General features: G+C 54.6%; 5 protein-coding genes across 5 annotated transcripts; 1 reads left to right on the plus strand and 4 right to left on the minus strand.

Annotated features, from left to right (window-relative positions):
- Positions 1 to 861: 861 nt before the first annotated feature.
- On the minus strand, positions 862 to 2,035 carry GLRG_05249 (uncharacterized protein; the record flags this gene model as incomplete). The annotated part of the gene is made up of 2 exons (XM_008095934.1): positions 862 to 1,130; positions 1,402 to 2,035. The coding sequence occupies 2 exons, from the start codon at positions 2,033 to 2,035 to the stop codon at positions 862 to 864; spliced, it is 903 nt and encodes a 300-aa protein (XP_008094125.1).
- Positions 2,036 to 2,459: 424 nt separating this feature from the next.
- Positions 2,460 to 3,710, minus strand: GLRG_05250 (uncharacterized protein; the record flags this gene model as incomplete). The annotated part of the gene is made up of 5 exons (XM_008095935.1): positions 2,460 to 2,612; positions 2,663 to 2,840; positions 2,892 to 2,984; positions 3,039 to 3,243; positions 3,308 to 3,710. 5 exons carry the CDS (start codon positions 3,708 to 3,710, stop codon positions 2,460 to 2,462), a joined length of 1,032 nt encoding a protein of 343 aa, XP_008094126.1.
- An 858-nt stretch (positions 3,711 to 4,568) lies between these two features.
- On the plus strand, positions 4,569 to 7,076 carry GLRG_05251 (uncharacterized protein; the record flags this gene model as incomplete). The annotated part of the gene is made up of 2 exons (XM_008095936.1): positions 4,569 to 5,100; positions 5,155 to 7,076. The coding sequence occupies 2 exons, from the start codon at positions 4,569 to 4,571 to the stop codon at positions 7,074 to 7,076; spliced, it is 2,454 nt and encodes an 817-aa protein (XP_008094127.1).
- A 1,047-nt stretch (positions 7,077 to 8,123) lies between these two features.
- GLRG_05252 (WD domain-containing protein) lies at positions 8,124 to 11,141 on the minus strand (the record flags this gene model as incomplete). The annotated part of the gene is made up of 1 exon (XM_008095937.1): positions 8,124 to 11,141. The coding sequence occupies one exon, from the start codon at positions 11,139 to 11,141 to the stop codon at positions 8,124 to 8,126; it is 3,018 nt and encodes a 1,005-aa protein (XP_008094128.1).
- A 2,298-nt stretch (positions 11,142 to 13,439) lies between these two features.
- On the minus strand, positions 13,440 to 15,301 carry GLRG_05253 (cytochrome P450; the record flags this gene model as incomplete). Its single annotated transcript, XM_008095938.1, has 5 exons — positions 13,440 to 13,582; positions 13,695 to 14,395; positions 14,462 to 14,530; positions 14,600 to 15,077; positions 15,136 to 15,301. The coding sequence occupies 5 exons, from the start codon at positions 15,299 to 15,301 to the stop codon at positions 13,440 to 13,442; spliced, it is 1,557 nt and encodes a 518-aa protein (XP_008094129.1).
- Between the last annotated feature and the right edge of the window lie 503 nt (positions 15,302 to 15,804).

The raw sequence follows: 15,804 nt of genomic DNA on the forward strand, positions 1-15,804 counted from the left end.
TTTCGGTTTTCCCCAAAGTAGTTCCTTGACGACTGACTGTTCTACTTTTAATGACTGGAGGATGGCCAGTTATCGCCACTCGCCCTCAGCCCAAATTTTGTTTTTTCCGGCGCGGTCCCATGATCTTTTTCAACTTTCAAGCACTTCAGGGTAGTCAAACCAGCACCTGGCCATCTGTTCACAATATACGGAGTATCACTGGACGTGCTCTGGTGGGTAGCTATGTTTGGGACTCCCACGACAAGAGCGACACATTTTTTCTTAGGCCAGGAGCTTAGGGGCGGAATCGGGTATACCTTCTTATTGTACCTATCTATATCGTCTCGTCTGCAGGGAAGAGGAGGCAGGAGATAAAAAGGTGGATTTCAGATATCAGATGTCACGACAAAATGAATCACTTTTTACTGTCCAATTGTTAACCACACCTGACTCTATGCCTGAGTGCAGCACCCGCGCTGCTTCGATTTCTCGTCGAGAACCTCCGCAAATGTAACCCCCAGGTGTTAGCATAACAATGAGAGCCATAATGTTAGGTTAACTCAGGCAACGCTTCCTTGCGATGAGGATTACAGGCTTTAAGATGGCTTTTGGGACTAGGGTACATCATGGACTTCATTACTGAATTCGTGCCATTTCGACAATGAGATGGATCAGACATAGCCACTGGAGATACAGAATGGCACGGTGGATTCAATCTAGTATATTCCATCTCTGCAATACTCAATGCCTCCCATTCCACTAAGCTGAGATAAGCGTCGTCAAGGCGACTCCGGTAATACGCGTCTTCTGAGTACACTCCTCACACCGCTCGTTTTCAACCGGTCTCTTCTTCTTCATGGACACCGGCCAATATCGAGTTTCTTACTCCGAAAGTGCAATCATCTTCCTAGGCCTCGGCGGAGACATCTCATCGAATGCCGAGACGGCTTTCCTCTTCCTGAAAACGGTAGATTTCGTATCACGACCCGACTGGTGTGAGACGGCCTCGTACTTTTCAGTCTTACCATGGTCGCTCTTCTCTCCCTTTTCGACCAAGAACCCCTTTGGCTGAAGAGGTAAACACAGGCGGTTCATCTCGGTTTTCTCTTCCTCGGGGTCACTTAGTGTTAGGTCATCGAAGAGCTTCGTCGCTGTGTGGACTTGAGAATTCATTCGAGGCGCATTCAGTGAAGATCCGGGCGTAAGCATCGTTGCGGGTGTTTCCTGTAGGCTATGTTCTGTACCAAAGACTGGAGATGTGTTTGGAGCTGACCGAACATCGTTCAAGTCGATCAGGTCCTCATCGGTTCTCTCATTATTACACTCCGGCTTGACATTAGCGGACGGAGTCCCTGCTAAAAAAAGAAAAAGAAAAAAGTAAGGACCTGGAAGAATCCCCGTAACTGAACACCACCCACTCACCTTTTGTTTGATATTTGAATATGATGCTTGCTAATGGGGGTCCACGATTTAGCTTGTTGATATCGTAGGTATCGGCCGCCTGCGACTTCTTGGTTTTATTGGGCTCAAAGCTATTCATCGTCAATACTTTAAAAACATCCCGATTTGGTGTTCGGCGAGAGACTGACATGATGGCCTGAGGCGGTGGGCCTGAAGAGGTTATATCGACCAGGTGCCCTATCTCTGGTTGACTGAGAAGTTTGACAATGTACACGTCGACCTTGATGATGCCCTCGGGGATGTTGTCGTTCATGTCGCTCGTGGCGAATCGGAATCTCTTCAACGCTGTTCTCAACTTGTCGTCTTTCTCGTAAACACCCCGCAGAAGGAAGCGGTGCCGTAGCGCTTTCCCAGAACCCAGCGTCTTCTTCGTTACCAAATGCCTAATGACTTCTTGGGAGCCGAGGTGGACGACGGCCATCAATGCAGAGTCATCAGAGGTGAGGATATGTCGAATGCCGCGGCTGAGGGTTATATCTATGGAGAACGGGGCGCCCTCCTTGATTTCGATAAGCTTACAAAAAACGGATGGCGCTTCGAACCCTGTCTTGATCGCATCTGGATCGTCGTGTTCCACCGCATCCTTCCCATTCATCTTGATCACAACCCGGATGAACAGGGTGAAATGGAGGCCCCCCACCTACCGCGTTTGTTTTTTTGCGGCCGAAGGAAGGCAGAGCTGAGCCCTAAATACCTATTGCTCCATCCCATTGCTCTTATTAAGGCAAAGGGAGGGATAATCGACCTTGACTTGCGATGAACGATGTGCATAGGAAGACAAGTTCGGTGCCACAACACCACCAATCATTACTTTCCCCCTGCATTCCTTCTTTCTATTCACAGCTCAAGTGGGTTTGGTTGCAATGTGAGATATATGAGATCAGACAATAACGTTTATATCACAGTGTGGGTGCAGTTTCTGCAATTATCTGTATTCGTGCTTGACTCTCCTAAAATATTTCATGGCTGTACACAGGTTTGTTCTTGATAGTGTCCTCACGATCTCGCAACATACATTTCTAGTAGCAGCCTGTGAGATCAATAATATCATGTCCCCTTTCTGTCCTGATGGTTTTGTAAGGCCGCGCTGGCTCATTTTCATCTTCCTCTGTGAGGTCACAATAGTCGTCATACGTGCGCCTTCTCAAGCTGGACGTCTGGAGTCTCTCATCCTGAGAGTATGTCAGTCAATAAGCCGATATTTGGTATATTCGTGTCTCACCCGAAGCTGTCTCAGCCTTTCTCGAGCAAGTCGTTCCACCTCGTCGTGGTATAGGTCTTCGAATCGAGGAACATCACCTGACTTCTCAAGACGGACCTTGCGCGGAAGCGCAGGCTCGGGACTTGGTGTCCGAGGAATAATGCCCTCAACCTTCAAGGCCTCTGGAATAATATCAGACCTCCGTCAACTCAGAACGTTATCAGCATGTCACTTGCCTTCCGACCGGTACTTGAAGTTGTACGTCGCTAGCAGTGCCCCGGTGATGGACTTCGGAGCATTGCCACGTGGCGGGCCTCCAGGCAAACTCTCCGGAGCTGTGAACCTGTGATTTACTCGTTAGATAAAGGGATGGCTAGGAGAGCAGCTAGCTACTCACGAAGTGCCGTGGTAGATAGGGCGACCCTTGAGTGCCTCTTCAGGGATCTCAAAGTGATCCACATCTGGCTCACGAAAGTCTCTCTCAAGGTTTCTACGTTGCCGACGATCGACCATGGGGCATAGTTTTCCAAGCTTGAGCTTCACCTCAATCGTGCCAACGTCGCGGGCTCTGCGAAAGTCGCCGTCCGTTGGCTCGTCGTCGACTATGCACAATATCAACAGGCGAAGTTGAGCCATTGTTTGACACAGGTTGAAGGGAAATCTTACCAGCAACAATTGACTGAAACTTGAATCTGCTCTTGACGAGAGAGGAGCGGTCTGCGTTTGGGTACGTCCTAGAGGAGAATGTGAAGCGCCACTGTCTTCCGCTGAAGTCTTTGCTCAGGCAAAACCTCTTGCCCATGAAGATCCCATCGATGTAAAGGAAGAATAGAAAACCATAGTCATCATAGACCCAGGGGTCGATAGAGCGGTCATCTGTGACACGGATATTGATGCAAAATTCGGCATCATGTTGGCTCTCAATGTAGTTGCGGGAGCAGCGCTCATACCCTCCCAGGTATCGTTCTTGACGGTAGGGGTTCGGGTCCGGGTATTCAGCTGCGTTGTCGAAGGAGTTGTTCAATCGTACGGACACATCAACTGCTGGTAGAGTATCTATTATCGCCATCTTGTGGGAAATGACATGGTAATAGAATGAAAAGACGAGACCTTGGTGCTATGACAAAAGGGTCGGAGTGGTAGAGACAAGAGGATCGATGCAAGTGCTTGGAATGAAAGAGAGGAGTGGAAGAAAGAAAAATCATGGGACAGGTGAAGAAAAATAGAATGGAACTGGAAGACGCAGGTATAAGTAGGTGCCTTCCGAAGTCAGGTGCGCCTTCCACATCAGTTTGCGAGCAGGTGCTGTCTTGAGGATACCTACCTCCATCCATGGGAGGGGCAGGTAAGGTTGACAGAAAGCTTCACATCCATGGCGACTGTATCAACTGATCTCGTTGAGATCAATGATACGATGACATTAAGTAGGATGCATAAAATGCAGAGATGGTGATGACTTATGACAGCCAAAATCTCAGTGATATTGTATACGATAATGGAGGTCTTCGTGTAAGTGGAAGAGGTTAAGCCGTGACCAAGGTACGTACTGCGACCCGACCCCGTTGCATTTAAGCGGGTCAGCCTGCTGAGATAAGGGGCCGAGGCGACGGTGACGCTAAACCCGTGTAAGGAAGCGTGGATGTGGACTTAACCCCTGCAGGGCGCGCCGATGAGCCCCGTCCGACTCGTAGCGACACTGGAGCTAGCCCAGCTCGCTCAACCTCCGTCTCCCGCCCACTTGGAAACCCATGACGTTGGGATGCTCCTTTCAGGACTCTTTGTCCATTTTCAATCCACGGGCCCAGACGCGATAATGGTTAATGCCAGACATGTGATGCCCTGCTAATCCATTGTAACAATTAATTGATTCTTTCCCCTCCTCCTTTTCACCTTTCCCCCCCTCCTCTCCGACCGGAGGAGCGCCATCATGTCTCCAGAGGCCTCTAGCAATATTCGAGTCTTTATCCGCTGGCACGACCAGACCGTCTTCGCTGGCGAGGAGATCAAGTGCACCATCACCTTCAAGAACATTGCCCGCGATCCCAATCAACAGCGACAATCACAGCGACTCTCACCTGCCGACCGCCCGAGGCATGTCTCCCCATTGCTGAGAGGCAAGGCCAGCGCCGGCTTAACCCCGCCGAACTCTGCTCAGACCCGTGGTCACCGATCCGCCCTATCTCTTAACGTACCGGCAGCCCAGTCACGAAGCCGCGCAGGTTCAGTACCATGGCCGTCGTCGCACTCCCCCAGCGCCCTCGAACATCGCAGCAATGGGCACAAGAAGTCCGTCTCCATCGTGTCGATTGGCTCTACGAGCACAATACACGATGACAACCAGAGCAATGCTGGTTCCGTGAAGTCGCATCGACCCGGCCGCGGCCACGGGCGAGCCTCCAGCCTCCAGATCGTTCCTCGCGGAGCTGCTCTGAGCCAGGGCCTTACCGCCCCTCACTCTGGTCAGTGTCTCGTTGCTTCATGTCGACTGCGGTCTGATTGCTAACACGCCGCAGCATCACCAAGGCACATCAGCTCGCCTCTGTTCAATTCGACTTCTGCGTCCGACTCACCCCCCGCAACCTCGCGATTCTCCACCGTACCGAATACCCCTAGCGCAGTTGGCACACAACGTTCTACAAGGTCGCCGAACAACGCGCTGGCGGAGTTCCGGTTCCCAATGGTTCAGTCTCCGCTGTCAGATACTCCGAGCACACCTATAGCAGCATATCACGATGGGCTATTGAGCCCAAACCCCGAAGTGCCTCCAAGCCTCGTCATACGATCCAAGGATGGCATTACTACCAATTACAACGAACATGCAACCCCGGCCATGCGTATACTATCTACGACAAGTATGGGAGGGGGGACGCCACGAAGCAGCGGAGAGTTCTACTCAATGAGCAACAACTCAACAGAAACACTAGCATCCGAATATCCGACACAGCCCACAAGGGGCCCGATGCGGCCGCCACACTTTCGACGGCCGTCGAATCTCGCATCCCACCATCCGAAGCAACCGGAATCGCTGATGATGGGTTACGCTCAGATCCAGGGCTCTTTCACCCTCGATGGGTCGCTCATTAATCTGGCTCCCTTCGAGCAAGTCAAACGGAAGGGCGTGGTAGGCGGCCAAGGAGGCGGTGTCATAGGAGTAGAACCTTCGAAAAGGGATAGTGGACTCCTTCGAGGGTTTGGCTGGGGAAGCATCAGCAACTCGATCGGGGAACTACTTGGGACCGGGGAAGTCAGCAGCATCAAAGACATGCGCGGTATGGCGAGCTCCAAGTCTGTGCCGCTGCTCTCGACGCCTCAGTCGATTCTGTTTGTGGACCTGAACCTTGGTCCAGGCGAGCACAAAGCGTTCGAGTACTCGTTCCAGCTTCCTAAGGGACTGCCACCGACACATAAGGGGAAAGCGGTAAAGATATCCTATAACCTCGTCATCGGCACGCAAAGGGCGGGTGGCTCGAAAGAGCAACAGGTACGCTCCGTCGAGATACCTTTCAGGGTGCTGGGCAGCGTCAACGGCCACGGGGAGATTCTCGGCCACGACCTCATGAGCCCCTACATCATCCTTCGTGACCAGGCCAAGGTCAAGGCTGTCGACAAGCTGTCAACGCTGAGCGAGATCAAGAAGCTGAAGGCGCCCAAGTCGGACGCGACCATTAACGAGTTTCTCACCTACGTCGACGAGCTTCTCAACAGACCACGACAAGGGTCGAATACGGGTCTGCTATCACCCACAGCGCACCCTGGGTCGCGACGGCCGTCAGTGTTTGAAGACGTCACGACGGCGACGGATGCCATCAACTTGGCCATCATGCGCAGCAACATGACCTCCGAAGGCCAGCAAAGCCCCAATCGCTTCGAGATCGCCCGCAACGGACAGCGTGTGGGCGTGGTCATGCTCACGAGGCCCTCTTACCGTCTAGGCGAAGTCGCCACGATGGCCATCGACTTCACAGACGCCGAGGTCCCCTGCTACGCGGTGCACTCGTGTCTGGAGTCGGCAGAGCGGGTCGAGCCCCATCTGGCCATCCGGTCGGAGGCGTCCATCCACCGCGTCACGCGCAAGGTTCACGTGTCGGCCTCGGAGGCCACGCTCTACTCCCGAAGGATGGTCTTCACGCCAACGATCCCTATCAACGCGACGCCCGAGTTCGTCACGACGGGCGTCTCGCTGGAGTGGAAGATCCGCGTCGAGTTCGTCGTGCCGAGCCAGGAGACGGAGCTCGAGCGCGAGGCGCCTAGCACGCACCCGCTACTGGAGGAAATCTCGCGGGACGAGCGTGGCGGGCTCGTCCTCGTGGCCGTCGAGAACCTGGCCTGCGAGAGCTTCGAGGTGGCGGTCCCGCTGCGGGTGTACGGCGCCGTGGCGACGGGGCTCGAGAAGCTGGAGCGGGACGAGGCGCTGGAGGAGGGCCTCGTGGTCTGATGAGCCGTGCGTCTCCTTCGCGCGGGGCGGCTGTGACGGTACTAGCTGGGAGTCGTCACGACGGTCGCAGTGTACGTGTAGAGCAGGCAGGAAAAGCCCATTTGCGGCGTTGGATAGAAACTCTGTTTTTCCTTTATTTTTTTCTTTTCTTCTTGGAACACGGCACATCCCCCCCTGAGTCGGTTAGACAAAAAAATCACACAACTTTTTTTCTTGATATCAGATGGCGTTCTTGACCGAGGAGGTCAAGTCTTGACTTTCGGCCTGTACATAATTCGCCATGCGAACAAAATGCGGGGCCGGCTTTGCTGACCAGACGTCAGTAGCGTTGTATCTCATCAGGGAAGGAGGCCTGTGAAAGTGTTGTTGAAGTGGTCAAATGACGGGCAGAAAAGGGGCCTCGTCTTGTGCTTTGATTCTGATGCTTTTCCCTAGAGAGGAAAGGAGAAAAAAAAAATAGAGGGCGGATGCGACCCAGCAAACATTATGTCCAAGAACCACAAACACGTCCGCGCAAGAATTCAGCGAGGAAATCAACTTTCTCCTTTCCCCCCTTCCCATAAACATCCATCTATTCCTGAATTTTCATCATCCGCCAAGTCCCCTCACTTCGCCGTCTGTTACCCCATCAATGTCCCTAGGGCCAACGTAGAACAAAAAACTCCAAGCTCCGATTCGCCTGCCGTGACTGATTTTCCTTGCATGGAGATGGAGGGATCTCCGTTGCAATCAAAACAAGAACAAAGGGAAATAAACAAAAGGTTCGCTGATGCCGTTCTTTCGAGGAATTTATGGTAGACCGATAGGTATCAAACAAATAAAAAAGGGGGAAAGGGGCGGCGCGTGCCCCCCGTCCGCTAGAATCATCCCGGAAGTCCACGGCATCGAGCAGGCAATCAAAGCCGGGCTTCGTGCTGTCGGTGATAAATGTCTCTTTCCCGATCAAGAAACGCCAGAGTTATCCGTCCAGGTAACGCCGTTATATCCAGCAAGTAGTGTACAATGCATGGAAAAATTGTGTAAAAATAATGATACAATGAGTGTGTGTCATGATGATGTAGAGGTGGTTTCGTCGCCGCCCGTGTCTGGTTGCGGCACGATGAGTATTTCCTCTCGCTCCTCAGTTGGAGTGGAAATCTCTCTCGCCTGGAAGGTGTTCCGCAGCTTCTCGTCAAGCATGGAAGCCAGACGCTCCTCGTACTGGTCAAGAAGGCCGCTGAGGAGGGCCGAGTCATGTAGAGCCTTTGTCCTCGTAGCTCGGTCGCCGAGAGCGGCAGCAGTTAGGCGCAATTCCTGGTCGAGCTCGAAGATGACATCCTCGCTGAGAGGGTCCGTCGACGCGAGCTTTTTTCTATACGCTCTCAGTGTGCGGCAAGTCTGTTCGGTCGACATGTTGAGACTGCCAAAGCCCCGCAGTTTGGGCGAGCTCTTCTTCGGCGGCAGACCCAGGGACGGAAGAGAGGGCCGTCCAGACGCTTTCGACTTTGGGCTAACAGGCGGGCTGCCAGACTGGCTGCCAGAGGAACGTCGCGATGGTGTATCTTCGGCCAGCGGGCTACTTTGCATGGCCGTCTTGGGTGTGCTGGCGCTGCTGCCCAGACCATACCGAGACGTCCGTTTGCGAACGGTCCTCGGGGGCGAGCGACGACCGCTCTGTGCGGAAGAGGGCCGCTGGAACTCTGCCAGTTCGGCCTTTGAGAGCACGCGTCTCAGAGGTAGTCTAGCAGCGGCGGGTCCATCCTTCATTGGCAACGGGTCCCCGCCAATGGAGAAAGGTAGGATGTCCTCGCTTTCCATGCCCCAGAACATCACAGTACCGTCCGACCCGACACTAATGACCCTCTGGGAGCCATCATCGTCCTCTGTCAACGTGACGCCGTTGATGGCTTCTGTGTGTCCCCATTCCCTGTCTACAAAGTGGCCAGATTGGGCATCGTAGAGACGCACAGATTTGTCCGTGTTGGACACGCCGAGAAGAACGCCCGTATCTTTGCCCGGAGGCTGGCTGAAGATCAGAGAGTCCAGTATGGCGGTCTCGTATCCGCCTTCGTCGACACACTTGAAGCAGTTGAGTAGCTTGCCATTGGAGAGGTCGTACTGGCAGACCGAACGGTCCAGCATCGAGACGAATGCAGTTCTGTCGTCCGGGCCGAGGGTAAAGGACGTTGGCGCTGCCTTTAGTATGTTTGTCCGGGAAGGGAGGGCCGCGATCTCGTCGACGTCGACGGGCTTGCAGACAATATCGTAGATTTGCAGCGTCCTGTCCAGAGAGCAAGTCATGATTTTATCGTTTGCCGGAATGAGCGCTTGTACGACTCTGGCAGCGAACTCTAGCGTTTGGAAGTGCCGGAACTCCCCGGCCGATGTGCGATGAAAGAGCTGTACCGTCCTGTCCCTACCGCAAGTCGCCAGCAGGAACTTGTTGTCGTCCTCGTAGATAGTGACGCCCTGGCAGTCCGAGGAATGCGCCTTCGTCTCGAGCAGGCATTCCTTTGTTGACAGGTCCATGATTCTGAGCACCCCAAACTTGTCGGCTGCTACAAGCATCTTGCCGGCCCTCGTGGTTCGGACCACATTGAGCTGATTTACCGGGTCTATCTCGTTTTCAGGGATGGCCTGGTCAATTGGCACTTCGATAGAGCACTTGATCGTCCCATTCATGTCCCAAAAGATGACTCTGCCGGAACCGGACCACGTGATGAAATCGGCGTCTTGGTCGTTCGGTTTTGACAAGGCCTGGATGCCCAAGATTTGATCCCCGTGGCCAGGTATAGATATGTGAGAAGAGTCGCCCTCGGTCTTGCCTGGCAGATAGTTGGAGCTCCAGATGTCGACAGTGTGCTTCTCGTTGATTGTGACGAGATTTTCTGTGAGAAAGCCCATAGCCACCAACCCAGACGGCGCGACGCTTCTGGAAAGGACTGCGTCCGAGAGGCTGTCAAGGACAGCCCTTACGCTGAGCGTCGCAAACTGACCGGCTTTTCCTGACAGATATGCGGTGGCATGTCTGATGGTGATGGAAGTGACTAGGAATCCGACGTTGAGGCACCGGATGAGCCTCGACTGCTTGCCATCGTCCTCGACCATGCACACGTCGCCGGCCTCGGAGCAGATAATGATGCTAGTTTCGTCGACCACGGCTGCGCAGCTAAAGGTAGCTTCCAGAAGCGAGCCGAGAAGGACGTTTCGACCGCCAAGGAGTCTTTGGGATGCTTGAGGTGTCGAACTGACGTCGCTGAACTTGGGCTTGGATGGCGAAATAGATTGGACCTCCTCAACCCGCCATATCTTGATGTGCCGCACGCCGAGCGTGACCAGGCTGTTGCCCATCCATACCATGCCTTTGATGGTGGACGTACACCTGTTTTGCTGGTACAGCTTGGCAGAGCCAGTACGGGGGTCAGTTCGCCAGATGAAAAGGAAGCCATCGTTGGCAGTACCAAGAGAAGCAAGCCATTTAGTGTCAGACGACCAAGCCACTGCCCTCACTCCAAACCCGTGCTCGCTGATAGAGACCAGGGGCACGTCGGACGAGGCATCCTCGAGATTGAAGATGAGCACGCGCGGAGCGTAGCCCGTCTCGCCCACGGCCAGATACCTCCCGTCCCGACTCAAGGCCAAGCACGTCGCCGCCTTAATGCGCTCACGGCTCGTCCATGTCGAGCCTGGCGAATCGGACCAGCTCTGCGAGTCGCGGGTCCCAGTTACGACCCGATTCCTGCTGTCGTTTGCCTTGGGGGTCGAGGGCGTTGAGTGGTTGGTATGGGATAGAGGTGCAGAGCCATAGACGGGGGCGGCTGTCGGGCGGGCGCGGTAGAAGCGCTGGGCATAGTGCTGGCCGTCGACATCGACGACGACGACGGCGCCTCCCGCGATGTATGCGAAGGAGGAGTTTACGGTGTCGAAGCCCGTGGGCGAGGCACAGGTAGTGCCGATTACGCGCTTGAGAGAGAGGCGGGATTCGTGAGGAAAGGGTCCTCTGAGGGGAGTCCGGGGGCTCGGTCGTTGGAGGTAGGGGGAGTTACCCGGCGTGATTTTGAGCCGGTTCGTTGGAGTCGCGTTCATTGTATCGCCATTGGCTCGCAAACCCAAGTTGTGTAATTACGATATGTAGATAGTTACGGAGCAGAGGTCATGCAATTGGATGACGTGACGGAGAAAGCGTAATGAAAAAATAAGGGAAAAAAATTGACGTTATGTCGAATTGGTCGTTGTCGACAAGGAAGCAAGAGGAAGAAGTAACGGTAAGCGCGCCGAGCGATATGAAATAGTACTAGAAAGAGAGTGAGAGAGCGAGGTCGCTGGCGGTTGGTGTCTAAGAGGATTCAAAGCTGCGATGGCATTGTCAGCATGGCAATGTCTCAGTCAATTGGCCGGAAAGGTCAATTGTGCATGCAAAGTTGGGTAGAGAGACATACAGTGACATCAGGCAGGGAGACGTCCCTTAGAACCTGCAGGAATCAAGGTGAAAAAGGAAAGCTAACAGCTTGGTTTTCCGAGCGTGGAAGAAGAGGAAAGGACGCTTAGTGCCGAAGAGGTGAGAGAGGTTTGTATTTTCGTTTTCCAGCGACTGGACCTAGACGGGGGGGGGGGGGTTCAGGGTTTGAGCCGGTTGGGTCAAGGTAAGCTCTCTTCGGGAAGTGCCTGCCCTGGTCTGGGGAGGGGGGACGGACTCTCTCTCTCTCTGTTCTGCCTTCCTTGATCGCAGCTGCAGGGTGAGGAGGAGAGCACCGTAGCACCGGCGAGAACAGAGCGCAGGTGGGGAGGGGGGGGGGGTTGATGAGCCTGGGTTTCGTTGCTCTTTTCTGCATTGAACCCTGCCAGTCCGTTCCCGAAACGGACATCCCAACCCCCACAGCTGGAGGGGTTATTGAAGGCGGTCTGGCGAGACACACCCAATCACAGCCTCCATCACACGCCAAAAATGGCTGAGATGGAGCCATGTTCTCTAGCAGCAGTGACCGACTGACTGACTGACTGACTTGACTGACCGAACCTTTTGCTTTTGCTACTCTCTCTCCATTGTTGCTTGGTGCTGTTGATGCAACAACGGGAACAAAGGAATTCTTCGATGGCATGCGTCGCAAACGTCCGCCGAAGAACCCAGCGTTGCTCGCCATCCCGTGTCGCAGGAATGAATTTCCACAAGGGTCTCAGTTGTCCCAACCGGATACATACCTACTACGCAGTACGGAGTATATTGTCTACCTACTCTACGGATACGGAGTACGGATACGTAGTAAGTATTAGTAGATAAACCCGGTCGTTTCTTCCCGCAATGAGGTCCAGGAACCCACACCTGGCCCGTCGTCATGCAGTTCACACTACAAGGTATGATGCCATGTCAAGGCGATCCACACCCTTCCTCCCCAAGAACGCCAAACGCCATCACCGGAACCGCCCTGCTCTACTACTAGGGAAAATGAAGACCGTCCAAACGTCAACCATTTACCAAACGCCCCTGCGCTCCCGCACTGAAAAGTAGGTAGAAGGTAAGGAACCCCCCAACAGCCAAACGACGGCGGCCTGCGCACCCGTCCTCGGAGGATAGATATCCTGACACATGTTTGATGGCCAGCAACTACATGCAGTCCTCGCCCGCGCGACTTCGGCCATGACACATGTACGTGCCTACTACCTAAATATGTACCTATCTCAACCGTCGTCCGTTTCTTCCATGTTCCTGGCCCGCCCCATCTGAGCGTTGCCGCCCCGTGCGCTGCCGCGATTGTACCGAAAAGGCGAGTCCGGTCGTAACCCTCGTGAAATGAGATGTTCTCAGGACCCCTGCCGCATTCTTCAATGCACCGCCGTTTCCTTCTCCACCGCTGCAGAAAGCCCGACAGACAAACATTTCGACCGCATGACGCCGCGTGTCTGGCAAAAAACTCAAACCTGGATTTCCTCAATTCCCCCGTATTGCTTCACATCTTCGCAGAGAAGAGAGCCTGCTTACTTGCTTGCCTTCATCGTCGACATTCCTTCCGTGACAGCTTGCCCATCATTGAGTCGGTTGTAATGCAAACAGTCCACACACGGTGGTGTATCTAAACGTCAATTTAATTGACTACCGGAACCATAGCCACGTCCAGAGCCCTCGCTAATCGATCATCATATCTATCGATGTGATTATTATAAGTCCCCCGACATGACAATCGTCATCTTAGCAACAAACCCAACCTTGAAGGGGAAAAAGGATCAAATATCCCGCCGCTCTGTGGAGTTTTCCACGTACTAGTGGCCAGCCGCCAATTCACAGTCTTTTTTTTTATTAATCCTTAATGGCGTTGGTGATGAATCCATGCAGTTGTTGCTCATCCCTCCGCCTTCCGTTAACCCCCTGAGTGGTTACTGCTTCCCTTTTCACGCCATCTCGCCGTCGACAGCCTCAAAGAACGCAATCGGCACGCCGTGTTTCGGCGCGCCCACGATCTCTGCCTTCAGCACCTGCGCCTCCCAGTCGCCGCGGTATTCGAGCCTATCGTATTTTTGTAGAATCCGGACCACTGGCCTCGTGTCAGCATTCGATCGAAAACCACGGCATGCCATCTCTGTCTGGCACATTACGGCCGGAGGAATGGGGGCGGGAAAGGGGATGGGGGGCGGGTTCGAGCTCACTCGTGAAAGCCATCTCCGTGTTAGCAAAGTTCTGCCCGACGCAGATCCTCGGGCCGCCGTTGAACGGCACGTACTGCCACGGCTTCGGCTGCCAATTCTCCCACCTCTCGGGGCTGTAGATAGCCGGGTCCGCAAACGTCGCCGACTCCTCCGGGTACAGGTCGCGTCGCCTCTGCATCCCCAGCGTGCTATACACCACTGAGTCGCCCTCGATCACGGCGATATCCGGCCCGCCGTTCAGCCCAGGCAGCGTCGTCGTCGTCAGCGCCGAGCGCACGTTGTACGGCACTGCCGGGTACAGTCGCAGTGTCTCCTGCAGGCAGTTGGCGAGATACTTCATGCTCTTGAGGTCCTCGTAGCTCGGCGCCCGCCGCGGCCCCACCGTCGTCAGCACCTCGTGCCGCAGCTTGGCGTACACGTCTGGGTACCGCGCCAGCTCGTACAGCGTCCACGACAGCGTCGCCGCCGTCGTGTCGCGCCCGGCGAGCAGGATGGCCACTAGCTGGTCGCGGATGACCTTAGGGTCGCGTGTGCAGCGGGCAATGTTGTGGAGAAACGTGAAGTCCTTGTCCGACTTGGTGAGCTTCTCGAGCTCCGAGGGCGGCAGGGCGAGCGCCTCCTGGATGAACGGGAGGATGAACTCTTCGATGAGCTTGATGCCGCGGTTGTATTTGCCGTGAGGCAGGAATCTCTGAAAAGGTCTGCCGGGGGTGGGAGTGATAGGGTCAGCCGGAGCCACGTGCCAGTCACTGTCACGAAAGACTTACGCCATAATGGTGTAGAACATCTGATACCTCTGGACATCGTTGAAGGCTTGCGCAAAGAGGTGCCTCGGGCTGGTTACACACGTCGTCAGCACCCGTCAACCGCCATATGCAGATACTCATTCTCTCAGCTCAACTCACTTTCCGAGACTGTTGACGCTGTGCCCGAGCAGGAAGTCGGTCGTCACGTCGAGAGTCATCCGGTAGAAGAGATCCGAGATGTCAAAGGTGACACCCGACGCGGGAAACATGCCGATCATCGTTGTCGTCCACTTGTCAAAGATGGCGAGATCGCTGACACGGTCCTTGACAAACATGGGCCGGATCAGGCTCCGGTTTTCCTGCCACACCTTGCCGTCGGTGGTGAAGATGCTGTCGCCCAGGAACGGGGACCAGCCCTCGTGGAACATAGGGCCCTTGCCGAAGTCGGCGAACTTGGAGGTGAGGATCGTCTTGATGTGCTCCGGCTCCCGGGTGATGAGGAACCGGACCTTGCCCGAGAAGGTCATCTCGATGGTGTGAGGAGACTCGGGCGTGGCGACGCTGAAGAGGCTGTTGAAGCCATCGAGGAGCTGGTGCCTGAGTTGGGCACGGCCCACGCGGATAAACACAGGAATCGCTTTGCTCGAGTTAGCCAAGAGTTCATGACGCGGGAGAGAGTATCTGAAGATGGGTACCTGTTATCGGGTTGGATGAAATGACTGGCGCCCTCACGCCGCCCGATTTCTTGATGTTGTACTCAGTCCTGAATCTGAAGTAAACCAGGAGCAGGACGCAGGCCCCGAAGAGGGTTCCGGCGATGCTCAGCGGGCTGGCGACCATCATGCTCTCGAGTAAGCCCATCTTGGATCAAGTGAAAGCCCCAACCACGTTCAGTGACAGTTATTGGTATGGCAGGTGTCTCCAGGATGGACGGAGAGGTTTCTCGACCAAGAAGGAAAATCTTCGAAGAATAATTCGAAACAGACGCTCGGGACGAAAGAGGGTGAGGGAAATAGAATCTTTCAGCTAGCAGTCACTTACGTCTATCTGTCGGTCCTTTGCAGGACCCTCGGGGTGAGGTGAGGGCTAACAGACATCGTCTTAACTGAGTTGGTTTCAATAAATCACCGAGCGGCACATGCGAAGGCCAGGTTGCGTGGCGGCTCAGGCCGTGGCAAGCTTCGACCTTGTTCCCGTTGGGGGAGGGAGGCATACTTTCTCTTGCCCCGTCTGGGCCCGGCACATCATCTCGAGTTTCGAAGTCCATTGGTGGGCTGAGCTGGGCTGAGCTGGGCTCTGCATCACCACCAAGCGCTCGACGCGGGCCAGCGAGGGTGTGCCATGTTCGGCATTGTAAAATAGGT

Source organism: Colletotrichum graminicola (genome assembly GCF_000149035.1).
Source record: "Colletotrichum graminicola M1.001 genomic scaffold supercont1.17, whole genome shotgun sequence".
Lineage (NCBI taxonomy): Eukaryota > Fungi > Ascomycota > Sordariomycetes > Glomerellales > Glomerellaceae > Colletotrichum > Colletotrichum graminicola.